The sequence below is a fragment of the Cloeon dipterum genome, chromosome 1 (genome assembly GCF_949628265.1).
Source record: "Cloeon dipterum chromosome 1, ieCloDipt1.1, whole genome shotgun sequence".
NCBI lineage: Eukaryota > Metazoa > Arthropoda > Insecta > Ephemeroptera > Baetidae > Cloeon > Cloeon dipterum.
In genome coordinates, this window is record NC_088786.1 from 33,304,221 (window position 1) to 33,327,301 (window position 23,081).

Here is a 23,081-nt window from a genome sequence, read left to right on the forward strand (position 1 = left end):
CTCGCTCAGCGATTGGCTGACCAAGATGAATTTTGAGCTGCTGCGGACCAATCGCAAAAGCCGAATTCTTTACATTTAGCCATCAACAAAAACAAACATGGCAGCACTCTGACGACATTCAACAAGTTTCAGTAGCTTTTTCTTTGAGTTTTCTTTTCATTTTCGTCGCCATGGATGCAGATTCGGACAAAAAACACTACGGCCAAATCCTGCAAGAGATTGAGAGCACGGATGACTACTGGGGGCCAACCTTCAGGTAAAATTAACGTTTACACGGAAACTGTCATTCATCCGCCCACTGCATACACAATTGACAGCAGGGGGATGATTAAACTGCGAGAGGGCGAAGGATTTTCCAACATTTTGATACGAAATTTGATTGGAGGATGTTAACCTCCCAGTAATTATCCCTAAATTATATCTACCCATTTATTGACAGCACAAGGAGGATTATTGTCTAACGTTATCTTGGGTCATCAAGGGTCACAAAAGTGGCGCCAAATATTTGAAAGTTTGACGCATGGCTGGTGCTACTTCTTCGATTTTCGATAAATATTGCACTTCTGCGCAGTCGGGAAATAATATTCCCGTGGAAAAGTCGTTTGGTTCTAATTGTGTCAGAAAAACAAGGATCAAATACATTTTGGGAATGTCAGAGAGAATCGCAGAATCTGCCAGTTTTTACTCGATAGCTTCTGACTCAAGATATGAACATTTACTATACGAGTTAGAAACGTCTAATGACACCAGCAGCGTTGGTCTGGTTATAAGGTAGCCTGAAAAATTCATCCCTTGTATAATTTAATTAGTGTCTTTTGATTTGGTAGATGTAACATGATGTGAAACGAATTCAGACAAATTAAATTTCCCAGATGAGAAATCTGTCGGTAATTTACAAAATTTACCTATTCAATTAGTTCAATTTGATTTACTTTCATTTCAAATTAATATGAATTGTATGATAATCATAATGTTACAATAATTGTACTATAAAAAAGGAGAAAAAGACATAAAATTTAGGTCGAAATATTGGCTCTACTCCGTGTGGAAAACGGTAACCTATAATAGTGAAAATTCTACGAGGAAAAATTAAATTAACCTATTAAATTAACCGTCCAGAATTAATTTCCTTACAGATTAGAGCCATTTTCTTAAATTCAAAGATTAAACTTGTGTTTTTCTTTGTCATAATAGGTGCTAAATTTTGGCTTCCATTAATTTTAGTGGAAATTAATAAAAAAAAAATCGTGTTGGAACATTTCTTGCAACATTAATCACAAGTAGAATCTAATTAATTTAGCATCACAATAATACTACATGTTAGCTTTACCAACAACAACTGTAAAGCAAAGTGCGTGTGCTAATTTTAACTGGTTCAAGAAGGGATAATGGTTTATTTCTGATGGCCCCCACTTAACCGCGTCGAAACCTATTTCCACCCATAATTAGTGGCGCTTTATCTGCAGCCACAGCGTAAACTTGTTACCACCGATAAGAGAGAACAGTTCGGTTTCAACCATGGAAGAGTCGGCAGCGGAAAAGTATTTTGCCGAGTTTCTGTCCGATTGCGACATAGAGTGAGGGCAATTTAATCCCCGCTTTCCTGACGATAGATAGATAACATATTTTTATATGATTAACGCGTGATCTGACGCAATTTGCAGAGCCATTTATGATGGGGACGAGCACAGGAGCTTCATGGAGAAGCTGGACGCGCGGATCAAAACGCATGACAAGGACATCGAGAAAATGTGCAACTTCCACTATCAGGGCTTCATCGACGCGATCAGAGAGCTGCTGCAAGTGCGCACCCAGGCGCAGAAACTTAATGTGAGCTCTTGAAAGTTAAATTTACAAAAAAATAAAATTGAAGCGGAATATTTTTATACCTTTTCTGGTTCCGTTTTGACACACTCTAGCAACTATTTGTCACTAATGCGAGTGAGTTAATTTTGCGGTGTCACGCAGGAAGGAGTTGTGGGCATCAACAAAGAGATCTTATCCTCCGCAGCGGCTTTGACTGCCAAAGGCGAGCAGCTGTGCAAGGCGAGGAAGACGGAACACAACATCGCGACGGCCATCGAAAGCCTCTCTTTGTGCCTACCTGTCCTCACCACTTACGCCAAACTGCAGAAACAGATGGCGGAGAAAAGGTTGCCTCACGACTTGCACTTGGCTCGTGTTTTAATTGTCGTTTTCAGATACTATCCTGCGCTGAAAACGCTGGAAATGCTGGAGCACCAGTACCTGCCTCGAGTGGCCAACTACAGATTTTCTCAGCAAATGCGAGAGAGCATCCCAAAGTGGGTTTCATTGTTTTTAAAATGATTGGAATTCCATTGCGTCATTGTTTTGTTTCAGGCTGCGTGAAAACATAAAAGACGCGTCGATGTCTGAGCTTAAAGACTTTTTGGAGAACATCAGAAAGCTCTCACCTAAAATTGGAGAGGTTGCCATGAAGCATGTAAGATTTTACAGCTGGATTGTTTTGATTTTACTGAAATAAAAAAATGTTTCAGACGACAGAGCAGCTGGCTAGCGACCTGGTGGCTGTGGTGAGAAAGAAAAAGCGTCAGGCGCCTCTGCCGCCGAGTTCATTTAGCAGTGATGCCGAGAATTTCAAGAGCATTTCGCTTGACACGAGTTTCGATGGCGACGACGAATTGAGTGCTCAAGACATGATCGATTTTTCGCCGGTCTACAGGTGCCTTCACATTTACTCTGTCTTAGTGAGTCACAATCTGATTTATCCCGACCAAAACATAAAAACTTATGATCTTCCCAGGGCTTAAGAGATACCTTCGAGGACTACTACAGGAAACAAAGGAAGAAGCAGGCGTTGTTGGTCATTCAGCCGCCAACTAATATGGTTTGTTTAAATTTTCGGTCTTGACAATTGTTCTTACTTTCCCAATCATTTGTAGAGAAATAAATCAGTGGTTCGACTTATATTGTCTTTACTAAATGCAGAAATACTTATTGTTTATTTTTCTTTCAGCATGAAAGCGTTGGGGAGTACAAAAACTACATCCATGCCATTGTCGGCTTTTTTGTCATCGAGGACCACATTTTGAACACAGGAAACGGTCTAGTCACGAGAAGCTATCTGGACGAAGTCTGGTCCACAGCACTCACCAGCATCATCAACGCTCTGCGGACTCACACTGTAATTTAAAATTCAAAAATTCCTTCTTTGATAAACAAAGTTCTTCTTTCAGGCTTACTGCACAGACGCCCAGTTGATGATAAAAATCAAACACTTGATCACAATGTTCAACAATACACTTAGGGTGAGTAATTTCTTCTTATGCAAAGACGGCATATTCATTACTTTGAGATATTCTGCAGAATTATGGTTACCCCATTGGACAACTGCTGGAACTCTTGGCCGAAATCAGGGAGCATTACAATGAGGTTTTGATGCAGCGATGGGTCCAAGTGTTCAGAGAGATTCTAGACGTTGAAAACTTTGTGCCGATAGAAGTGCGTATATTTCAACTCTATTCAGTCTTAATTATTTATCTCTGTGATTTATGCAGGTGCACAGCAGTGCTGAGTTTGATACAGTAGTCAACAATTTTCCATTTGTGGATGACTCTCTGCAAGAAAAACCATTCCCCAAGCTTTTCCCATTTTCGTCAATGGTTCCAAAAGTGTACCAGCAAGTCAAAGAATTCATTTACGCCTGTTTGAAATTCTCTGATGACTTGAATCTAAGGTAAATTGAAAAGATAATCAGACCCACTTTATTAAAATTAAACCACTGTACCAGTCAAGAGGAAGTTTGCGAAATGATCAGGAAGTCGACAAATTTACTCCTGACCCGCACTTTCAGTGGTTGTCTATCATCTTGTTTCCGTAAACCTGGTCTTGGTCTCTTGCAAATGGTCCAAATTATTCTTGACACTGGCTATTTGGAGCAGGCAACTATCTACTTGGAAGAATTCGTTGCAAACATCACAGGGTAAACCATTTTGCTGCGTTAAGTTCAGTTTGTTGTAATTTTTCAACCCTGCAGGGCTCACGCCGAAGCGCAGTTTGTGTCTAGAACTGGTCCTCCAGCCATGTTCAGAGTCGCCCGAGCTGATGCGGAGCAGCAGATCATTGAGAAGCTGCAAAAGAAGTTAGATGAGTTCATGGAGCTGGAGAATTATGACTGGATGCTGGGCGAACCGCAAGGTCACGCCTCAAGCCACATCACTGACATGATTGCCTTTTTGCAAAGCACTCTGCAAGCATTCAGTGATTTGCCTGTGAGTGTTATTCTCTTTGAATTGGTGTCTAGAGATCTAGTTAATCAAGTCAGAAAAAAACTGTTATCCAGCAAAAACGCTATTTTTCTAACATAAATTTGGAATGCTTTTATGTTTAAAACAGCTCCAATGAATCCAAACGTCCTTACCATACCAGTCCATTTTATGTATCTTGAAGTACCTAGTAAATGTTAATTCATTTCTGTTCCTCAGGCTGAAGTTTCACAAAAAGTGTGTAAAGCAGCTTGCAAACATTTAGCTGACGGACTGCTGCATTTATTGCTCCAAGAGGAAGTAAAACAAGTGTCTACCGGCGCTCTCTCTCAACTAAACTTGGACATAATTCAGTGCGAACGTAAGCTGCTGCAAAGGAAACGAGTGCTTTAAGCTAACAGTTCTGTTATGTCCTTTGCAGAGTTTGCCGCTTTAGTGCCTGTGCCTGGTCTGGATGAGGACGCCTGTCTGCAGTACTTCACCGAAATCCGACAGCTGCTTGACCTTGTGATGGCCTGGGACTGGCCAACCTACTTCCACGACCATGGTCAGGAGACCAGCAAGTACCCAAATGTGAATCCGAACAATGCTATAATACTGCTGGAAAAGTGAGTCTTTGATTTTGTGCTTTAACAACAATTGTTAGATTTTTTAATTATTCTGTGTTTGCGTTTGCACATCAGCCAGAATACCCATTTTAAAATCTTTTTCAAAGTTCCATTCAAAATTGAATTGAAAATTAATGCAAATATAATCCAGAATATTAAGACTTCGTGTTCTACATCTCAAACTTTTTGATCTCATAAATTTGCAAGTGAAGAGAAATTCTAATTTCACATTGTCTAGATTTATAACAAGTGTAATTAGTATAATTATACTCACTTTCATTTTTGTTTGCAGAATGCGAGAGGCAGACAAAAAGACTGTGTTTGCTGTTTTGAAGAAGAGTGAGAGGGACAAGAAGAAGCTTCTCGAGACGGTGCTGAAGCAACTGCGCCAGCTTGCGTCAGCGCCGTCCCAGCCATGAAATTTTGTTGATGATTTTGTTCTCTAAACCAAAGTTTAACAAGCATTTTAGGCGTCGCAAATATTCTTGTGTCACAATAACTAACACAGCAGATATTACGTTTAAATCAATGTTGTTATTTTGAGGAAGTTATTTTCTAAAGTGCCTTTTACCAGATCAGTTATAAAAATGAGTATGTTAAATGATAGAAAAATAAAGGAAAATTATAATTATTTACAAGTTTATTTTTCAGAATATTTAAAGCACGCATTTTAATTAGATTTACAATCATTTTAGGTGGAAAAGCAATCACATCATACGTTTATTCATCCCTCAAGTTCATAGCTCATTTTAGTAAATTCATTCGTTGGCGTTAAAGGAGTTTTATAAAAATCTATAAGTTAAGGGTGAAGTGCTGGATTCTGTAGCATGGCAGAGAGATCAGTATCCTTTCTTGTTTCTTTGTGGTAGTACAGAATCCTTAGCGAAATTGAAGAAAGCTAGCAAACCGTATTTTTTGCCCTTTCTTGAGAAATAGCTGCTGACAACATCATCATCTGAAGAGCATTTCAAACCATATTTTACATTATTAGCATATTTATTTTTGGAAAAACCTTCCCTCACCTTGATGTCTAAACTCGGAAACTGTTGGAAGAGTATTTTCATTTGCAGACAAAGACACGAAGAGAGTGAATGGAACAAGCCACTGACAAATCGTGAAATATCCTAATACCTATTTGCAACAAAAAATAACGAATTAATTAAAAAATGTAAGGTTTGCATGATTTATTTTACCTCCGAAAAGGTGTAGTAGTGAGAAGAGAAGTGTTGAAAGGCAAAGTAGTGGTTCACGACTAGCATCACTATAACAGACGAGAATTCATAAAAGGCATTAAAAATTTCAATTTGCCATCAACTGAGGCTTGAGTGATAATTTGAATATTTTCTGGTGATATCACAAGTTTTTTTAAAATAATAGATGCTTTGTTATTGTATTTTTATAAAGCTTGATTAAATATCATGAATTTATCACATTATTCATTCTCTCAGAGATAATTATGATTTTTATTGACAGCCTTACCTACTGAAGTGATGAAAGAGGGAGAGAGCACATCAAAAAAGGGAAACGTCTGGATGATGCACAAATGAGCAACTTGAGTGATTAAATTGCAAATCACCATTGATTTTGGCAATTCTTCAAATAAAAAGAAAACTACATTTATTCCCAAGACGACCTGTAAATAAATTGCAAGAGTTATATAATTCAATGGTGTTAAACTCAATAATAACATTACCATGGTCATCCACCAGATCACTTTTCTAGTGAAGCTAGTGTACTCCTCAACTAACTCTGCTAAATAGTACAGTCCAGCAGCTGGGAAAATAGAGTACGTTTAAATTAAATTATTTATTCATACATACACCATAAATTAATTAAGAAATTTTCACAAAAGGCCAAAATAAATTTTTATTAGTCAGAGTGAAATGATATTAAACTTACCAACTGATATTGTGACGAAAAGGATTTGCAGTATCATAGCAAACCAGCTCAAAAGATACATAGGCCACATTTTGTTCCGCTATTTTGCTTTGTTGTGCGAAGGGTTCGAAAAGAGTTTAAATAAATATTCTCAATAACATTACACCATGAAAAATATTAGTTTTAAAAACGTAGGCAAAAGTCAGACCAAATTTTCCCCCTATATTTATGTTATTAACTCACGGCCACTTGCAGAAGTGGGTGAGGCTGGCGCACATCATCAACAATTCAACAGCTGTGCAGAGGGGAGGATTCTCATTTGCTAGCTTTGAGATCTCAACCAATGAGCGACTAGGACAGCAAAACAACACTCTTTCTTTAATCATCAATCATTGCTTGTTGTTTGCTGGACGCGCATCTGTTTGTGTTTATTTGAGTTGCCGGCAAAAACCTTAGATTTTTCCGATTTTTCTGTCTTCTCACACTCGTTGTATCCGCATTCAAACACAATGTCTGACGAAGAGGAGTCTGTTTTTGTCAAAAAGTCTAAAACAATTCACTATGGTTCGTTGGAGGATTCGGAGAGGGCAAAACTTACCAACACACTGTCCTCTGTGCTTGGACCAGACCCAAGCACTCTCGTGGGACATACCACTGAGATTGATAATATTATGATTTCGAATGGTATTCAAACTTTTGATGAATGGAAATGCACACGATTGAAATTGTCATTAAATTTGCAGAATATTTGGAGTTGGAGAATGTTATGAACAGAGACAGATCAGCACTTTTGGAAGAATTTGAAAAGAGGAAACTGAAAAGGCAGATCAATGTGTCCACGGACGATGAAGAAGTGAAGAGAAACCTACGCCATTTAGGAGAACCAGTATGCATATTTGGTGAAGGTCCAGCAGAACGGAGAATTCGTCTGAGGGAGCTCTTGGCAACGTAATTCTATTGAATTTTGCCTTAATTTTCCTTTAAAAATTCAACCTATTTTGTGTGTTCAGGCTTGGGGAGGATGCCATCAAGAAAAAGCGAGATGACGACGAGGAAAAGGTGGAGAAAATAGACAAAGACCAGGAGCACCAAACATGGTATCACGAGGGGCCTGATTCGCTGCGTGTGGCCAGGATGTGGCTCGCCGAGTACTCCCTGCCGAGAGCCAAGGAACGTCTAGATAAAGCGCGAACCCTAGTTGGCGTGGACGACATGACAAAGACTGCTAAAAAACAGGAGTTGTTGAAGAAGCTGAATGCAATGAGCATTTATTGCAGTCAAATTGGAGACACAAGGCCAATCTCCTTCTGCCGTTTCAGTCCAGACAGCAAAATGCTTGTCACTGGATCTTGGTAAAGTAATGCTAGTGATTCTCAGGATTCAGGCTCATGCTTAGTTCTATAGGAGTGGTCTCTGCAAACTGTGGTCAGTTCCTAGTTGCGAGCGCATTCTGACTTTCAAAGGACATGATTGCAATGTAGGCGCTATCGTGTTCCACCCTGAGGCCACCTTGCGAGAAGGAGAACGTGTTTGCGACCTTGCATCATGCGCAGTTGATGGCTCAGTTAAACTGTGGACCTTGAACAGGTAATTTTAATTTAAGAGACATGCAATATTGCACATTAAACAAAATGAGAGTGAAAATTCCAACAGGAGGGTGTGCTGAAACTCTAAATTTTGTGGTGAAATTTTGAAACCATTCTCCCATGTGGTCATTTTGCTGTCCTCGTGAGAGTGGAGTGGAAGAAAGTTTCTCGTGGTTTTCCATGTTGGAACAATTTTCCGGAAATGATCGAAATAAAGACCAAAATTTTGGGTTGATTCCATATTTGAGGCCTGGTTTTCTATCAAACAACTGGAAAGTGCATCAAGGGTGGATTTCAGCGCCTATTGTTGCTAAAGAATAAGCCCAGCTGATTTCTATAAATCCTGCTATCATTTTAATTTAAAATATTTATTTAACTGGACATAATAAAATAGTAAAATAAAGTTTTAATATTCCTAATGGCTGACCTGTTGTTGCAGTGAGGACTCATTAGCCACTGTTGAAGGCCACGCGCCTCACAGGGTTTCCAGAGTAGAATTCCACCCGTCAGGTCGCTTCCTTGGCACCTGCTGCTATGACAACTCGTGGCGGCTGTGGGACTTGGAGCAGTGCCAAGAAGTTCTGCATCAGGAAGGGCACTGCAAGCCTGTTTTCTGCATCGCTTTCCAAGTCGATGGATCGGTTTGCGCGACAGGGTAAGCACTGCACTGCCATTTTCAATTATTCCCGTGAATGAATAAAGACAGAATTCAATTATTAGTGCTGATAAAAAATAATAAATTTCAAATGCAGTTATTTTACAACATTCCTAGGTTTAATAATTAACAGCCTGATTAATTATGGATTATGGATCACATTTTCAGAGGTCTTGATGCTTTTGGCAGAGTGTGGGATTTGAGGACAGGGCGCTGCATAATGTTCATGGAGGGCCACTTGAAATCGATCTACGGAATCGACTACTCTAGCAATGGGTAAGCTAGCCATTGAGCAGCATTAATTAAGACAGAAATAACGCCCTCTTTTTCAGTTACCACATTATCACAGGGAGCGAAGACCACTCCTGTAAGGTGTGGGACATGAGGAAGAGGGCCTGCTTATACACCATTCCAGCCCACCTCAATCTCATCTCACAAGTCAAATATCAGCCAAATCAGGGAGAATTCTTGGTCACTGGATCCTTTGACACTACAGCCAAGGTAATGTCTAGTTTATTCTTAATATCAAAATTTTAATCTGTGCCTATTGATGTAGCTGTGGTCGCAAAAAAACTGGCAACCTCTGAAAACGCTATCTGGACACGATGGCAAGATTATGTGCGTTGACATTTCTTCCGACTCGAATTACATTGCAACTTCATCATATGATAGGACATTTAAGCTGTGGTCACCGGAACTCTAATTTTATATATTAAAATTTAAAAAAATTATTACTCGTTTGATTCAATAATCTTAAAACCATGCAATCATGTATGTAAATAATTTAATTCATGGAAATTCAAAATTGCTATCTAGTGAGAACAAGAACGCCGCTTTAAGTAAAACTGCGTCATGCTGTCGCCATCTACAGTATGACCACTTATATTTTGAGACTCTTCCATGTTTTTTTTAAATTGGCTGCTTAACAAAAACTACTTAAGTTAGGCGAACGTCATTTACATCACAGCTTTATTACACGTTTGGTGACACATTTATTCGATATGGGCTCCATTTTTCTCAATCACGGCCTCCAGACGGGGTCGGACTTGGCTGCAAACCCTTTGAAGGTACTCTTCATCCATTGCACGCCATGCCTTCTTGATGGAGGTCTTCAGGGCTTCAATATTGGGGCGAGGCTTCTTGCAAGCATCCGCCTCGACTTTTGCCCAAACACTAAAACGAAGGGGGTTCAGATCTGGTGAGCTAGCAGGCCACATCGTCTTGGACCAGAAGCCCGGCAGGTGCTGGTTTAGCCAATCTTGAGTCTTCTTGGACGTATGGGCCGGCGCACCATCTTGTTGGAATGTGATTTTTGTGTCCGACCCATATGTTGACTTCACCCAAGGCAGAACTTGCTTTTTCAAAATATCTAAGTAGACCTCAGTGTTCACTTTAAGCCCTTGTTTTATGAACACTGGATTCATCTTCTTGCCATCAGATGCGACAAGTCCAAAGACCATAACACCAGCAGGATGCTTAGTTTTGAACGAAAATCGGATATTTTCTGGTACCTCAGATGCAGGTGACTTGCTCAGATACCTGTCAGTGCGGCTATTGGAAACTGCATCGACAGAGAACATCTTTTCATCTGAGTACAAAATAACACGGCGTTTCGTGCCTTTCTTCAAATCAGATAGTAGCTTCCTACTTCTTTCCACTCTCGCTTCCTTCTGTTTGGTCGTAATCAAATGTCTCTTGGTCCTGGCCCTCGACACGTACTTCAGATCATATTTCACTATTTTTCGGACCGTTTCGCGGCCCGCTGCGTACGAGCGTGCGATTTTTCTAATGGAAATCAGCGGATTTCGTTGAATCTTCATGCGAATGGCCCTCATCAATGCTGGAGTGCGGACGGGCGTCGATTTTACAGTTCGGGGCTTCCTTGGGGTCGGGGCAGTATCACCAATAGCTTTGATGCGGAAGACGGTTGCCCTGGAGCATTTGGTGAGGGCCATAATGTCCCGAATCGAGCGTTGGGCGCGGAGCAGCGAAAGGATTTTCTGCTTGTTGTGCATGTTGCAAACATACTAAGGGTAAGGGTCTGAGGTGATTTTCGCGCCATTATAGTAAAAGAGCATAAAGTGGGGAGTTGAATGATACAAATTTGGCGCGAAACGCATAAATAGTTCAAAAGTTATGCGCATGCAAAGTTAGTCTCAAAATATAAGTGGGGGCGCAATATATGCAATTACGTTTCATTGGTTACGCCCCTATTCTAGAGTGTCGTTCAAAACATTGCTGGAGTTTGTAGAAATTCGTAAGAAGTTCAGCAAAAACAAGGAGAAAGAAAACCCAAAAGAACTAAATGGGCTCCACCGCAGCACAGGATCCGTTGAAGGAATTCAAACGGCATGAAACCGGCAAAGGGCCACATGGATTAGGTACTAAGATCACCTCTCTTTGTAGAATTTTACTGTTAAACATGTCAAATTCAGGAGACCCAGAAGATAAGTCTTTGAGAAAGGTTGAGGAGCAAGTCTTAATCCCAAAAATTATGAGGGAGCGGGCCAAGGTAGAAAAGTGCACAGATGAAGTCAAAGGTGAGAATGGGAGCGATTATTTAAAAAAATTATTATGTAATGTATTTGTTTCTTCCTCATAGCATTCAACGACTGCTGCAGCCAGTCAAGTTTGGCAATGGTGTTTAGCTGCCGGAAAGAAAATTCGGCGCTTAAAAGCTGCTTGGAGCGGTGGTACAAAGACGAGACATTCAAGACCGAGTGCACAAATAAATTTTTAGATGACAGAAGCGAATTTAGAAGAACTGGTTTAGAAAGAAAATATCGGTCGCAGAGGTTATGAGTAAACACTGATTAAAATTGATAGCAGATTACCATAAAAAAGTAAAACAATTTTTTATTTTCAAGTTAGCTTGCTCAAAATACATACTTGAACGGCCATTTAGTTAAAAGGTTAACCATCGGAGCAGTCTGAATCCGAGCGTGTGAAAGAATCCGAATCCTTCTCTCCATTTGACGGTCTCTTTAAAGAGTGGCGCTTAAACACTCTGTCAGAAATCGATACTTTTGAGAGCCAACTAATTGCATCAGTGGGACATTCCCGTGGCCATGACACTCTGCAAATGACTACCTCCTGTGAGGCAAAGAAATTTGTTAATGCGATAATGCTTCTTCAGGGAATCTAGTACCTTGCTTGTTGTTTCGGCGATTCGGTTCAAGGTGAGCAGCCTCTGCCACTGAAGCCGTTTCAAATGAGTTTCAATGACAACCACGCTCGACGCGTGGTATTGACTAGGACCGTCTTTGTAAACCACTGAAATTTCATTGCACTTACAAGTTGTTTGCAAATAAAAATCATTAGTTTACCAAACTCAGCTCCAAATTTACTGCCAGACTTGACAACCCACCCTTTTGACCTGAGGTGATGATACACAGCGTACCTGGCAGGAAAGTTTGGTTCCACTTGGCAGAACAAGTCCCAAGAAAATGTTGGCTGCAACTCAATTAAGGCCTGCAACGAGACTTCAATTAGACAAGAATTAAAACAAAAGTATTATTTGCTACTCGCCTCATTAAGCTGCAGACCTGAAGGTCCAGGTTGAGGACTGCTCCTGTTGTTGTTCTCGTGTTCGCAGAGGATCTTCTTTGACGCTGATATTTGCAAGCAATTCAGGGCCCAGGATAAGAAGAAGCCCTCTTCGAGACTCAAGTTAGACGATTCGTCACAACTCTTAAATGCATGTGGCACTAACTGGGGCTTCCTGAGAGTTGAAGTTGAATTTACAAATTGATATTATAAGATAATAATTAACGTACCAATGCTTGATGAGATCGTCTCTGCTGCCGAGACAGTCAGTGTCATTAATGACAATTGCTACACTATTATTTGCATCGCCCAAATGAGGTGTGAAGTTATCGTCAACAACCATGCCCTCCTCCTCCTCGCCCAGCGGAGAAGAGTTCTTCATTTCCTCGTCATTTGGCACTTCCATAATGTCCGTCTCTCTGTCGTCCATGATGATTTCAATATCATCATCACTGCTTTTAATTAAACTTTCTTTGTTTGGTGCACTCGGAAACTCTCCATCTCCATTTAGTATGGTAATCTCGTCATCAACCTCAATTACATGAGTGTTTGGCGACTTCTGATCGTCAAAAAATGGCATGTCCTCTTTTAGGTTAATCCAGTCTGATAACGATGGAAGCCAGCCTCTCCTTTTTCTGATTTGCACCTCTTCCTCGACTATCACATCATCACTTTCTGTGCTCTTGCTAGACACATTATTTTCAGGTTCCCGCTCCTCCTGGTCAATCAGGTCCTCGTCTTCTGCAGGCACCCTGAGCTCGGAGATATCAGGCACCTCAAACTCCTCTTCACTCTCACTGCTCTCCTTCCTGGCCTGTCTTTCTCCCAATAGTTTGGCCCATTTGTTTCTGCGCTCAAACTGACGTTGGCGAAGGATTGGAGGATGCTCTGACAACGAGTTAAATTTCCTTGTGACTGGATTTCCGAAACATCCCTATGGAATAGATATTAGCACGTCAGTTAACTTTTACTTCAATAAAATTTATTATTTTTAACTACATATTACATAAATAAACATATAAAATTATAGGATGCAAAATTACTTAAGAAATAATACATATGTAATTACCATTCTGTGAAGCGCCTCGGCATCGTCTTTGCTTGGCACCAGAATCATGTGTCCAGTGAAGATTCCGCTGTAGCAAGGCCAAGCGTCCGAATGAGCTGGGAAGCCAGAGAGGCTTTCAATGACAATTGGTAGAGGGTGAGTTGCGCCTAGTGCCGATCCTCTTCCATGGTGCTTGGGCTGAAAGTTGCTCAGTTTCCTCATGTTCATGCTGTCCGGCCGAAAAAGGATATCAAATCACATCATAGCACGCTGTAGAGTAGATATAGATATATGTAGACATATAAATACAAAGAGTACATACAAAACAAGATTGTCAATTCCTTTAGTTAATTGTTTTTTACATATTTATACATATAACATACATACCAAAAATGATGCAGAAAACATACTTTTCTTGTTTCGCAGCATTATCGTGAATGCTATCACTAATGACACCAATCAAGACATCAAGAGCTGCCTAATCCAACAACAAACTGGACTAGGGCAAAAAGTGGGCGCGGTCAATGTTGACAGAAATGAACCACCAATAGAAAACTATTGACTATCCCACTTCATTTTAAATTTTTCCGCGACCTTAAGTTTGTTCTTCTTCCGCATCAACGTTTAAGCGCTACCAGCGCTGTCGCTGTATTTTTCTTCTTGGTGATGGTAGCATTGCTGGCAGGCAATTTACATCCAAATTAACGTGTTGCTGCAGCATTTTCCGCTGCCGCCACACTAGCTTTTCTCTTCGGACTGGCAACAAATTAAACCACAATGGCTCTGTACAACTTTAAGAAAATTATGGTGGTCCCTCCCGCCAAGGTAAGCTCGTCTTAGTCGTAATAAATGACCACATGATTGTTCACCACGTGCGTGTCGCTCATGAACCTTATCTTCCGGCATGGGCATCTCTTAAGAAATAATTAAATCCAATAAAAAAGTCATTGCCTCAATTGTCATTTTCAGTGCAAATATGTTACATTGATTTGAGATTTTTAAGATGTTTCACTAGCTCTAGACTCTTATTTCTTCTTGTATTGTGTATTTTCTTGCTTTGGCGAGGCGAAACAAGCTTAAGGTTTATTCTTAGATCTCAGACCCACCGTTAAATTCTGTTCCTTAAACTAAAAAAATCAATTTTCCAGGACTTCATTGACATCATCCTGTCAAAAACTCAGAGGAAGACACCAACCGTAGTGCACAAGCAATATAAAATTTCAAGGATTAGGTCATTTTACATGCGCAAAGTGAAGTTCACACAACAGAATTTCCACGACCGTCTCTCACAAATTATTCAAGATTTTCCAAAGCTTGATGTAAGCATAAAACATTCCTTCTAATTCCTATTTTACAACAAGCTTCTTTTTACAGAATGTCCACCCTTTTTATGCTGATTTGATGAACATCTTGTACGACAAGGATCACTACAAACTTGCTCTGGGTCAGCTCAACACTGCTAGGCATCTGATCGACAAGTAATACTTTGTTTTACATTGTTTATTTAATATTAATAAATCAATCATCTGATTTTCAGCGTTGGAAAGGATTATGCTCGACTCCTTAAGTTTGGTGACACGCTGTACAGATGCAAGCAGCTCAAAAGAGCCGCACTTGGAAGGTATATAATTATTTTAACCCTCTACTTGTTTATAAATGAATAAACTGTTTGCTGTAGAATGGCGACAATTATGAAGCGTCAGGGTCCGAATCTGTCTTACCTGGAAAGCGTGCGGCAGCATCTGGCCCGTCTGCCATCGATTGACCCGTACACACGCACCCTCATTCTCTGTGGCTTCCCTAATGTCGGCAAATCGAGCTTCATCAACAAGGTAGCTTAAAAATAATCTAATCCACCTCAAAAATTGCATTGTTTCTCTTTGTCCGTCCGCAGATCACCAGGGCTGACGTCGAGGTGCAGCCGTACGCGTTCACCACCAAGTCGCTCTACGTGGGCCACATGGACTACATGTATCTTCGCTGGCAGGTGATCGACACGCCTGGAATCCTGGACAAGCCGCTTGAGGAGAGGAACACAATCGAAATGCAGGCTGTCACTGCGTTGGCTCACCTCAGGGCCTGCGTCATCTACATGATGGACCTGTCTGAGCAGTGCGGAAAAACTCTGGAAGAGCAGGTGAAACTGTTCGAGAGTATCAAACCGTTGTTTGCCAACAAGGTGAGATTTTAGTTCACATTTCCTCCCTAGTAAGAGCTGTGCAGGGTTCGGAATTTACCAGAATTTCATATTTTTATCATAACAGGTGGTAATTACCACGGTACTTACAAGTTATAGCTGATTTTTTGCTGCTAAATATTTCACTTTACTTGTAAATACCAAAATGCTGGTTAATACATGCAAACCCTGGAGCTGTGTAATTTGGACAGTTGAATTTAAAACTTTGGTGCTAATATTTTAAAGAAGGTTTATGCAACCTGTTCAGAATTGCCTTAATTGCAGTATTTTCTATTAAATTAGCAAATCTGTACCCACAATGACGCGTAAATTTCCTGTGCGATAGTTTAGTCTCTAATTTAATTATTAACTTATTTGCAGCCCCTGATTATTGCCTTCAACAAAATCGATGTCACTCCATTGACCGCTCTTGACGATGACCGCAAGCAAGTTCTTGAGCAGATCATGAAGGAGAACACTGTGATGGAAATGAGTACTCTCACAGAAGTTGGCGTCATTGAAATCAAGCAACATGTAAGTCTTTGATAAACAGGGAAACCAATTTTAAAACTCTTTTTGTGGCTAGGCTTGCGACAAACTGCTTTCCAGCAGAGTCGAGAACAAAACCAGACAGAACAAGACTGAGGGCATCTTGAACAGGCTCCACGTCACTGAACCAGCTCCGAGAGACCAGAAAGCCAGACCACCTTGTATTCCGGGTACGCTGATCTACCACACTAGAGTTGCAGTTTTTAGAACAACAATTTATCTTTCAGAGGGTGCGTTAGAGTTCCGCAAGAAGCGCTTGGCTCAGTTAGCCGCCAAAAAGGCAGAGGAGGAAGGCGAATCTGAAGAGGAGGATGATGACATGGATGTGGAGAAGAAGAAGACAGAGCGGGATATTGAGCTTGAAGAGGGAGATGATTACATCCTCGACTTGAAGAAGAGATATGACCTGCCTGAAGAGGAAAAATATGATAACATCCCCGAGTTCTGGGAAGGACACAACATTGCTGATTACATTGACCCTGAAATCTTCTACGTGAGTTTTTAATTTAAATTTGCAATTATCTTGATAGTAATACATCCATCTAGAAACTTGAAACTTTGGAGAAGGATGAGGAGCTGCGGGAGGCTGCTGGCATGTACGTGATTCCCAAAATGGAGCTGGATGAGACCATGATGGAGATCAGCAAACTGGCCAAGAAGATCCGCGAGAAGAAGGCCATCCTTCAGGACGAGGCCAGGGTGAACAAGAGCAGCACCAAGGCCAAGCTGCCCAGGACAGCGGCTGCCAAGGACAGAAATAGAAGCGTCTCCCGGCTGAGAAGCCAGATGAACGAAGTGGGCGTTGAGCCGTCGGAGAGTGAAAACGTGAGATTTCCTCATTGTGATGCCTTATCTTTGTTCTAAATCCAAAACATTTCCAGGCGCATTTCAAGAAGGCTAATAAGAGAGGCCGATCAGCCACCAAGAGCCCCGTCGCCACCAAGAGAGTCCGTGTAGACTCCGAGGGAAGGGCGAGAAGCGTATCGAAAACGCCAAGAGACGAGATGGGCGTGAAGAATCCAGAGGTACTGTTTTGTCGCCTTATCACTTGAATTATTTCATTTAATTGAATGCCTTTCCAGATGCGCCTCAGGCTGAAGGACAAGGCTCACAAAGCCATCAGGAAGAAGGTGGGCAAGAAGGGTCTCAAGGGCGAGGCCGACAGGTTCATCGGCACCAAGATGCCGAAACACTTGTTCGTTGGCAAGAGAGGCGTCGGCAAAACCGACAGGAGGTAAAAGCCTATAATTGTATGCGAAAATTTACAATAAAAAGCTATTATTTAAATAGAAACTATCTATTTATTAAATTAAATCCCCAGTATTGTTGTTAATTTAATACTTTGTGAGTGGGGTATAAGTAAAGGCTTCTCTTGAATTCATCAATGTCCTGAATGTGGTTCACCTTTCGCTTCAGTTCGCCAGGCTCTGTGTACTTGATACACATTTCCTTGAGAGAGCACTTGTTGATGTCTTCAACCGTTTTGTTGCTTGAAGGCACAAACGCTTTAACCTGCGGTCATATAATATTAATCCAAGAGGTTTCCTACTGTAGACAAATGACTTACAGCAACAGATAGAGTTCTGACAAACTGATGGTCAAACACATATTTGTGGAAAAATTCGAGCAATTCCTGGTGTGTGATGTTAGCAATTTCGTCGTGCTAAATGGAAATATGGATCAGTCACTGCCTTTGTTTTCTGCACACATATAACTCTACGAAAATAGCTTTTGAGAAAGCGTCCATGCGCAACCAGACCATTTATCATAAAATAATGGAATTTGGAATATGACTTTTATAGAAAACTTTGTTGAAACACAGCAAAAATTTAAATTACCTCCTTCTTGTTTCTATCAAACATGAATTCCTCTGTGTAAACCTCCTCCCAATTCCTGTTGACTTCTTCTCTGAGCTGTAAGTCAGCTTGCATCTTTTGCCGCATGGCAGAAACCCTCAACTCCTCCAGTTGTTCGGGCGTCATCACTTTCAGGTCGTTGTAGAATTTCAGGAGGAATTCCTGAATTTTTTCATCAACGTGGCTGAGACTGGAAAGAGTAGCTTGGTATTATTTCCAACGATGCTAATTTCTAGAATCTTACGAGTTTTTGTCTTCTTGGTTGTTCACGGACACAGCAAACCTGAGAATACCCTTTGCTATGGACAAAGGTGTGCTAACGCTGTATCCTAGTTGCTCTTTGGTGCGCAGAAAGTCAAAAGCAGACTCTCCAAACATGAACTGAAAATGTGATTATTTTAAAATTATGTCGATGAAGATTAATTGGAAGGAGCACCATTATCATTTCTGCTATGCTGACTTCTCTGAAGCTTGCGAGTCCACAGAAGAAATGCTGGGTGATAGCAGAGTTTGAGTTGTTCCCGTCGATCGACTCGACAGTCACAAAATGTTCACCGATTGGAATTTGCACCATTCGGGCCTTGTTGAATAATTTTGATTTAATTTTATATCTTGTGATGGATTTGAAACATGCTTACGTGGGGCCAAGTATTGGCAATCAGAGGCTTGTAATTCAGCGTTTTTTGGACGAGACCAAATGTATCGATAGCTTGCGCTTTGAGCATGTTGCCTTGGATGAGCATGCGGCAATAGAGCCGATTTTTCAACTGCTTCGAGTACAGTTTTAGCTGCTCATAAGAAATGCTGCCAATTGCCTCGTATTTTTGTATAACAGTCCAGTGAGTGCTCTTGATAACACTGTTGGCAATGTCCCTGAAAAGAGATGTTTTCACATTTTCAAATCAGATAAGAAACATAAGGGTCAAGAGCAATAATATTTACTTATGCAACTTTGAAGGTTTAAGAGCACCATTGTAGTAGCTCTTCTTCACAACATCCTTAACTGCGTCAAATAAATCCTTGCTAAAGCTTTCTTCAAAGCCATCCCACTCTTTCAATATAGTTTCCATGAAGAGCTGATATATTTGGACACATCTATTTAGAGAAGATTCTGGGGTCACCGTTTTGTAACTCACCGGCAGTTTTTCGTTGTATCCCCAGACCATGATGGAAATTCCTTGACCTGTTCCTGATTCTGTCGGGCTAATCGAGTAAGAGAGTTCAGCAACCTCGGCAGGGTAGACTTTGGTGGTCAGTTGCTGCTTCCAGCCGCCAATCATCATGTCCAGCATGCAGGCGCTTGATAAATAAACAATTAACTTTAAAATTGTTTTAAATAAATCAAGCTTACTTTTCCGGCGAAAGAAAAATCAAAGGAGATATCAGATGGAAAATTATGTAAGCTCTAGGAAGGTTGAATTTCTTGTCTTGCTTAAACCACAATTCTCCAGCCGAATGCTTCACTACTTTTATCGGGTAGTCTGAGGCATCATCTTCAGGTTCGAAAATTGAGAAGTTTGAGGTCAAATATGGATTTGGCTCAGGAAGAGTAAAAGCATCTAGGACCGTTGCATTTTCCCAACTGGAGAGCTGCTCAGGTGAAATGTCTGCAATGCCGATTGAAAAATTAAACTAGCTAAACACGTTTTTCTAACTGATTAAAAATAACTATATTTTTAGCTTCCTAGTAACACAAAATAGGATAAAAGATGAAGAGTATCGCATCCCACTTAGCATTAAACTTTTGAAAATACCTTGAACGGTGTAGGGCGTGTTGAACCAGGGCTCTTTGAGGTCATATTTTTGCTTGTGTCCATTGGTCAGAATCATAACGTTCACGTTGTTGTGCTGCAAGTAACTGAGGCACTCTCTGATGCCTTCTGGGTCGTATTCGTAGAAGAGCTCAGAGCCGGTGATGTAGTGTTCTGAAGGGTATTTGTGCATATGCTCAGACAATGACTCCACGTTGTCGCCAGGGCTCGGCTCTGGAGTGAATCGGAACTTTGTCTCAGCGATTGACTTCAGTTCCTTGTAGATCCGCTCTTGCGGACCTTCATGATGCATCATATGCAGAAAACCAAAGACAGCCTCCAATACCTGAACAAAAATATGTAACCAAAAAATTGAAGTTTAATTTATTCAAATAGAATTAAATGGAATCAGAGAAGCTCATTGTTTTGGACCCACTTTTCATTTTTAACCAGAGAAATTAAAAACTATTTGTGTACCTTGTCAATGTTTTTGTATCCCTCCTCAGTCAGGGACACAGTGAGGCTGAAGTGGAGATAATAGGAGTTGTGGTCGCTTCCAGAATCCTCGCTTCCTGCGACCAGTTCCAACGCCCACACTCTGTAGAAGATAGTTTGAAATCACATAATGTTGCAGACAGTGATAGAGAAAAACATACTTTTTTCGCAGGTACTCTATAAGGCTTCCTTTGCCTTCGTATCCGATCACCCAAGATACGTAGCGTTCTGGCTTGGATTTGTACTTGTTCAGCATGGAGGGCAACGACCAAGTAAGCTGCACCTAAAATCAAAAGCAGGCATTTCATCTCGCGTCATTAATATTTTTGTAATGCAACTCACCTCTTGGATGTCCTTGACTGGGGCAACGTAATAAATCTTATTGAACTCAGTGGTGTTGAAAGGGGCCTCCAAGTCTGGAGTGATTTCTGGTTTAGTTTTCTTGGGAGGATTTCCATAGGGGACGGCGCCAAAAGTGTCGACGACAAACTCCTGCAGCATGTCCAAGCTGTGAGTACTCTGCACCGCCAGGGTCATCGCCTCTGCCAGGTAATGCTTCTCTCTGAACTGCCTCAGTCTGGCGTGAACCTCGCTGTCCTTCTTCTCTTGCTCATCACCGGCTTTGCCACCCAGAGAACGGATGTTGCCCCACGCAAACTTGGTAACGGGGTGGTTTTTCTTAGCCAAGCTACCCAGCAGCTGTGACTTTCGGTTGTAATCAGACGCCAAATTGAGGTTGAACTCTGTAATCGTAATGTTAGAGGAGCAGTGAATGGGTTTTTAATATTTTACCAGATTCGATCGCCTCTCGCTCGCGCTGCATCGCTTCCTTCTTCAGCAAAGGAGAAATGAAGAACTGGGAGAATCTGTCGAGTGCGTCTTTGAAGGCTTGCGGTTGGGAAATGAAGTAGAATGTCGTTGTTTCCCAATCGGTCGACGCGTTATCTTCGCCACCTTGTTTCTGTGGGCATTTTTAGAAATTTAAGGAGAGGAAATGAAAATTACGGTCAAGCAAAGCAAGACAAAGACAGAAAAAAGGTTCTCTTGCTTGGCAATCCAGTGGCAACAGTTGTGTTTGCTTCTATGGCTTCACAATATTATACAAATGAAAAAAAATCCTCGTTTTGTAAACTATTCCCAAAACATTACTACATCAAGGCTCAAAATTCAAAGACAGTTATTATATTTAAAGTAGAGGAACAAGGCAATATTGATTGTTTTGTCCATACTTTTCTTTCTTTTAGCTCCATGATAAATTTAATTTCCTAAACCACCTTCCATTTCGAGCATAATCACCTTTATGAATGCGTCAAAATCATTTTCCTGCGGATACTTCTCGCTGCCCATGAAGACCATGTGCTCCAAAAAATGAGCTAGACCTGGCAGATCGTCTGGATCCTCAAAACTGCCAACACCGACCGTCAAGCTAGCTGCCGACTGGTGCTAAATTACACAGAAAAAAATGGTTCAATTTTATTTTAATGGTCGAGTCTGAATTTATTACAGTTTCTGATGAGTCCTTGCCACTATCTGATCCACTGTCATCCGAGTCGCTGCCTGCGTACAGAAAATTTGTATGACGAGGATCATACCATAAAAGTTTAAATGATTTACCTTCCTCCATCGGCTCGTCACCTTGCGAGCTGGTTGTCGACTCTTCATCATTTGCTGCGTGTTCTTCTTCTTCGTGGTTTTGGTGGATCAAGAGAGCGGTCAATCCATTTTTCAGCTTAATTACTCTGAGTTAAAGAAGAGGCAATCAGAATTGCGATACGAAAAACGTCCCTTATTAAAATTACCTATATTCCTTTTTGTCATTTTCAGACTGTTTTGGATTTGGCAAAATAGAGAATGGCTTGTCGTCTTCGTTGGTCAACATCTTGCTCCCTTCGCTCCTGCGAGAGAGCTTCTTTGCTTTTTCGTTGTTGCTCAGCCTTGACAATGCCAGTAGTGCTCTTTTCATAGAGAAACTTCCGATGTCCGCAACGTGTGACGACCTTCAAATTAAAAAAATAAATAAAATATGTGCTAACTATGCACATAGATATATAAATATAGACAGTATGGTGTGATAAGCAACTCAGATAATATATAAGGAGTTGAAAATATTTACTTAATAACTGTTCTTTAATTCTTCCCGTTATGTTTTTTAGCAAAATATATAATGTGTATTGTGTGCTATATAAATTGAAACGAGTTTGAGTGTCATACACTGCACGAAAAAAATTAATTTTGAGCACCAAAAAACGGACAAAAAATCCACATCAGAGAATGGACATCCTTTAATAAAGATAGAAACAAGAGAGCAATTTTAATCATATTTTTTCAGAATTCATACACATTGTTAACCTTCTGCAAGAAAAATTAATTAATTACCCACGTGTCATGCGTCATTTAATTTGTTAGTTACGTACAAATACATAGTTAGTTTTTACACTCTCTGTTTGAAATTTTAAATATTTTTTAATATTAAACTTGCTCTTTGTACTCGATTACCGCTGATTAAATGGGTCACGATCAGGTCACCACGATTTGCAATAACCCTTTATAGCTGCTCATCTGCTGCTCATGCTCACGTTGGCAAGTACGTAATTATGCGAGACGACTAACTGAAGTTACTCGTGCCAGCATGTGAGATGAATTTTTTGTTTTTGCTTATGTTTTGTTTACTGTTAGCTGTGCTGGG

The 23,081-nt window shown here is 40.7% G+C and overlaps 7 protein-coding genes across 10 annotated transcripts; 4 read left to right on the forward strand and 3 right to left on the reverse strand.

The window, feature by feature from the left end:
- Positions 1 to 66: 66 nt before the first annotated feature.
- Sec15 (exocyst complex component Sec15) lies at positions 67 to 5,486 on the forward strand. 3 transcript variants are annotated; one of them, XM_065498001.1, is made up of 16 exons: positions 67 to 256; positions 1,665 to 1,830; positions 1,969 to 2,153; positions 2,202 to 2,303; positions 2,362 to 2,464; positions 2,520 to 2,729; positions 2,786 to 2,869; positions 2,999 to 3,166; positions 3,219 to 3,290; positions 3,349 to 3,483; positions 3,540 to 3,718; positions 3,773 to 3,964; positions 4,019 to 4,253; positions 4,467 to 4,608; positions 4,669 to 4,855; positions 5,148 to 5,486. In XM_065498001.1, the coding sequence occupies exons 1-16, from the start codon at positions 171 to 173 to the stop codon at positions 5,272 to 5,274; spliced, it is 2,373 nt and encodes a 790-aa protein (XP_065354073.1). In that variant the 5' UTR covers positions 67 to 170; the 3' UTR covers positions 5,275 to 5,486. The 3 variants fall into 3 exon arrangements, with proteins under 3 accessions (XP_065354073.1, XP_065354072.1, XP_065354074.1); XM_065498000.1 differs by lacking the exon at positions 67 to 256 and adding an exon at positions 580 to 771; XM_065498002.1 differs by lacking the exon at positions 67 to 256 and adding an exon at positions 1,440 to 1,577.
- Positions 5,478 to 7,005, reverse strand: LOC135948639 (protein TEX261). Its single transcript, XM_065498012.1, has 6 exons — positions 6,755 to 7,005; positions 6,549 to 6,628; positions 6,335 to 6,488; positions 6,049 to 6,116; positions 5,878 to 5,986; positions 5,478 to 5,810 (listed from the first exon to the last, which is right to left on the reverse strand). Exons 1-6 carry the CDS (start codon positions 6,822 to 6,824, stop codon positions 5,695 to 5,697), a joined length of 597 nt encoding a protein of 198 aa, XP_065354084.1. The 5' UTR covers positions 6,825 to 7,005; the 3' UTR covers positions 5,478 to 5,694.
- Positions 7,006 to 7,130: 125 nt separating this feature from the next.
- LOC135948636 (U4/U6 small nuclear ribonucleoprotein Prp4-like) lies at positions 7,131 to 9,705 on the forward strand. The gene is made up of 8 exons (XM_065498004.1): positions 7,131 to 7,417; positions 7,477 to 7,681; positions 7,744 to 8,085; positions 8,138 to 8,320; positions 8,759 to 8,974; positions 9,143 to 9,250; positions 9,307 to 9,475; positions 9,531 to 9,705. The coding sequence occupies exons 1-8, from the start codon at positions 7,243 to 7,245 to the stop codon at positions 9,675 to 9,677; spliced, it is 1,545 nt and encodes a 514-aa protein (XP_065354076.1). The 5' UTR covers positions 7,131 to 7,242; the 3' UTR covers positions 9,678 to 9,705.
- Positions 9,706 to 11,184: 1,479 nt separating this feature from the next.
- On the forward strand, positions 11,185 to 12,308 carry LOC135948640 (COX assembly mitochondrial protein homolog). The gene is made up of 3 exons (XM_065498013.1): positions 11,185 to 11,355; positions 11,410 to 11,514; positions 11,577 to 12,308. Exons 1-3 carry the CDS (start codon positions 11,280 to 11,282, stop codon positions 11,774 to 11,776), a joined length of 381 nt encoding a protein of 126 aa, XP_065354085.1. The 5' UTR covers positions 11,185 to 11,279; the 3' UTR covers positions 11,777 to 12,308.
- Tsen2 (tRNA splicing endonuclease subunit 2) lies at positions 11,805 to 14,065 on the reverse strand. The gene is made up of 7 exons (XM_065498003.1): positions 13,956 to 14,065; positions 13,590 to 13,838; positions 12,751 to 13,454; positions 12,503 to 12,695; positions 12,301 to 12,445; positions 12,123 to 12,247; positions 11,805 to 12,067 (listed from the first exon to the last, which is right to left on the reverse strand). The coding sequence occupies exons 2-7, from the start codon at positions 13,794 to 13,796 to the stop codon at positions 11,888 to 11,890; spliced, it is 1,554 nt and encodes a 517-aa protein (XP_065354075.1). The 5' UTR covers positions 13,797 to 13,838; positions 13,956 to 14,065; the 3' UTR covers positions 11,805 to 11,887.
- A 162-nt stretch (positions 14,066 to 14,227) lies between these two features.
- On the forward strand, positions 14,228 to 17,586 carry Non1 (nucleolar GTP-binding protein 1). Its single transcript, XM_065476606.1, has 12 exons — positions 14,228 to 14,393; positions 14,717 to 14,887; positions 14,943 to 15,046; positions 15,106 to 15,189; positions 15,247 to 15,400; positions 15,463 to 15,747; positions 16,126 to 16,278; positions 16,331 to 16,463; positions 16,521 to 16,786; positions 16,840 to 17,118; positions 17,175 to 17,318; positions 17,376 to 17,586. Exons 1-12 carry the CDS (start codon positions 14,346 to 14,348, stop codon positions 17,529 to 17,531), a joined length of 1,977 nt encoding a protein of 658 aa, XP_065332678.1. The 5' UTR covers positions 14,228 to 14,345; the 3' UTR covers positions 17,532 to 17,586.
- Positions 17,572 to 23,049, reverse strand: LOC135934684 (nardilysin-like). 2 transcript variants are annotated; one of them, XM_065476604.1, is made up of 19 exons: positions 22,892 to 23,049; positions 22,195 to 22,392; positions 22,010 to 22,134; positions 21,900 to 21,952; positions 21,692 to 21,838; positions 21,188 to 21,356; positions 20,738 to 21,138; positions 20,557 to 20,678; positions 20,378 to 20,498; positions 19,904 to 20,246; positions 19,501 to 19,756; positions 19,286 to 19,448; positions 19,092 to 19,225; positions 18,788 to 19,022; positions 18,586 to 18,729; positions 18,394 to 18,530; positions 18,132 to 18,339; positions 17,861 to 17,956; positions 17,572 to 17,805 (listed from the first exon to the last, which is right to left on the reverse strand). In XM_065476604.1, exons 2-19 carry the CDS (start codon positions 22,356 to 22,358, stop codon positions 17,623 to 17,625), a joined length of 3,201 nt encoding a protein of 1,066 aa, XP_065332676.1. In that variant the 5' UTR covers positions 22,359 to 22,392; positions 22,892 to 23,049; the 3' UTR covers positions 17,572 to 17,622. The 2 variants fall into 2 exon arrangements, with proteins under 2 accessions (XP_065332676.1, XP_065332677.1); XM_065476605.1 differs by having other exon boundaries at positions 22,884 to 23,007.
- Positions 23,050 to 23,081: the final 32 nt, after the last annotated feature.

What these genes read in the sequence shown, in the direction of transcription:
- LOC135948640 (XM_065498013.1), top strand. Translation starts at nt 11,280, where the DNA reads ATGGGCTCCACCGCAGCACAGGATCCGTTGAAGGAATTCAAACGGCAT. An exon ending in CAAAGGGCCACATGGATTAG is followed by an intron (nt 11,356 to 11,409) that starts GTACTAAGATCA and finishes TGTCAAATTCAG; the next exon opens with GAGACCCAGAAGATAAGTCT. An exon ending in GTGCACAGATGAAGTCAAAG is followed by an intron (nt 11,515 to 11,576) that starts GTGAGAATGGGA and finishes TCTTCCTCATAG; the next exon opens with CATTCAACGACTGCTGCAGC.
- Sec15 (XM_065498000.1), top strand. Translation starts at nt 650, where the DNA reads ATGTCAGAGAGAATCGCAGAATCTGCCAGTTTTTACTCGATAGCTTCT. An exon ending in CCCAGGCGCAGAAACTTAAT is followed by an intron (nt 1,831 to 1,968) that starts GTGAGCTCTTGA and finishes GGTGTCACGCAG; the next exon opens with GAAGGAGTTGTGGGCATCAA. An exon ending in TCTGATGACTTGAATCTAAG is followed by an intron (nt 3,719 to 3,772) that starts GTAAATTGAAAA and finishes CCACTGTACCAG; the next exon opens with TCAAGAGGAAGTTTGCGAAA.
- LOC135948639 (XM_065498012.1), bottom strand. Translation starts at nt 6,824, where the DNA reads ATGTGGCCTATGTATCTTTTGAGCTGGTTTGCTATGATACTGCAAATC. An exon ending in ACTACTACACCTTTTCGGAG is followed by an intron (nt 5,987 to 6,048) that starts GTAAAATAAATC and finishes TGTTGCAAATAG; the next exon opens with GTATTAGGATATTTCACGAT. An exon ending in TTCCGAGTTTAGACATCAAG is followed by an intron (nt 5,811 to 5,877) that starts GTGAGGGAAGGT and finishes AATGCTCTTCAG; the next exon opens with ATGATGATGTTGTCAGCAGC.
- Tsen2 (XM_065498003.1), bottom strand. Translation starts at nt 13,796, where the DNA reads ATGAACATGAGGAAACTGAGCAACTTTCAGCCCAAGCACCATGGAAGA. An exon ending in CCGAGGCGCTTCACAGAATG is followed by an intron (nt 13,455 to 13,589) that starts GTAATTACATAT and finishes TCTATTCCATAG; the next exon opens with GGATGTTTCGGAAATCCAGT. An exon ending in CAGGTCTGCAGCTTAATGAG is followed by an intron (nt 12,446 to 12,502) that starts GCGAGTAGCAAA and finishes GTCTCGTTGCAG; the next exon opens with GCCTTAATTGAGTTGCAGCC.
- Non1 (XM_065476606.1), top strand. Translation starts at nt 14,346, where the DNA reads ATGGCTCTGTACAACTTTAAGAAAATTATGGTGGTCCCTCCCGCCAAG. An exon ending in AGCCGTCGGAGAGTGAAAAC is followed by an intron (nt 17,119 to 17,174) that starts GTGAGATTTCCT and finishes AAACATTTCCAG; the next exon opens with GCGCATTTCAAGAAGGCTAA. An exon ending in TGGGCGTGAAGAATCCAGAG is followed by an intron (nt 17,319 to 17,375) that starts GTACTGTTTTGT and finishes ATGCCTTTCCAG; the next exon opens with ATGCGCCTCAGGCTGAAGGA.
- LOC135934684 (XM_065476604.1), bottom strand. Translation starts at nt 22,358, where the DNA reads ATGAAAAGAGCACTACTGGCATTGTCAAGGCTGAGCAACAACGAAAAA. An exon ending in GATACAACGAAAAACTGCCG is followed by an intron (nt 19,226 to 19,285) that starts GTGAGTTACAAA and finishes CAAATATATCAG; the next exon opens with CTCTTCATGGAAACTATATT. An exon ending in TCAGAACTCTATCTGTTGCT is followed by an intron (nt 17,806 to 17,860) that starts GTAAGTCATTTG and finishes ATATGACCGCAG; the next exon opens with GTTAAAGCGTTTGTGCCTTC.
- LOC135948636 (XM_065498004.1), top strand. Translation starts at nt 7,243, where the DNA reads ATGTCTGACGAAGAGGAGTCTGTTTTTGTCAAAAAGTCTAAAACAATT. An exon ending in CTGAGGGAGCTCTTGGCAAC is followed by an intron (nt 7,682 to 7,743) that starts GTAATTCTATTG and finishes TTGTGTGTTCAG; the next exon opens with GCTTGGGGAGGATGCCATCA. An exon ending in AAACTGTGGACCTTGAACAG is followed by an intron (nt 8,321 to 8,758) that starts GTAATTTTAATT and finishes CTGTTGTTGCAG; the next exon opens with TGAGGACTCATTAGCCACTG.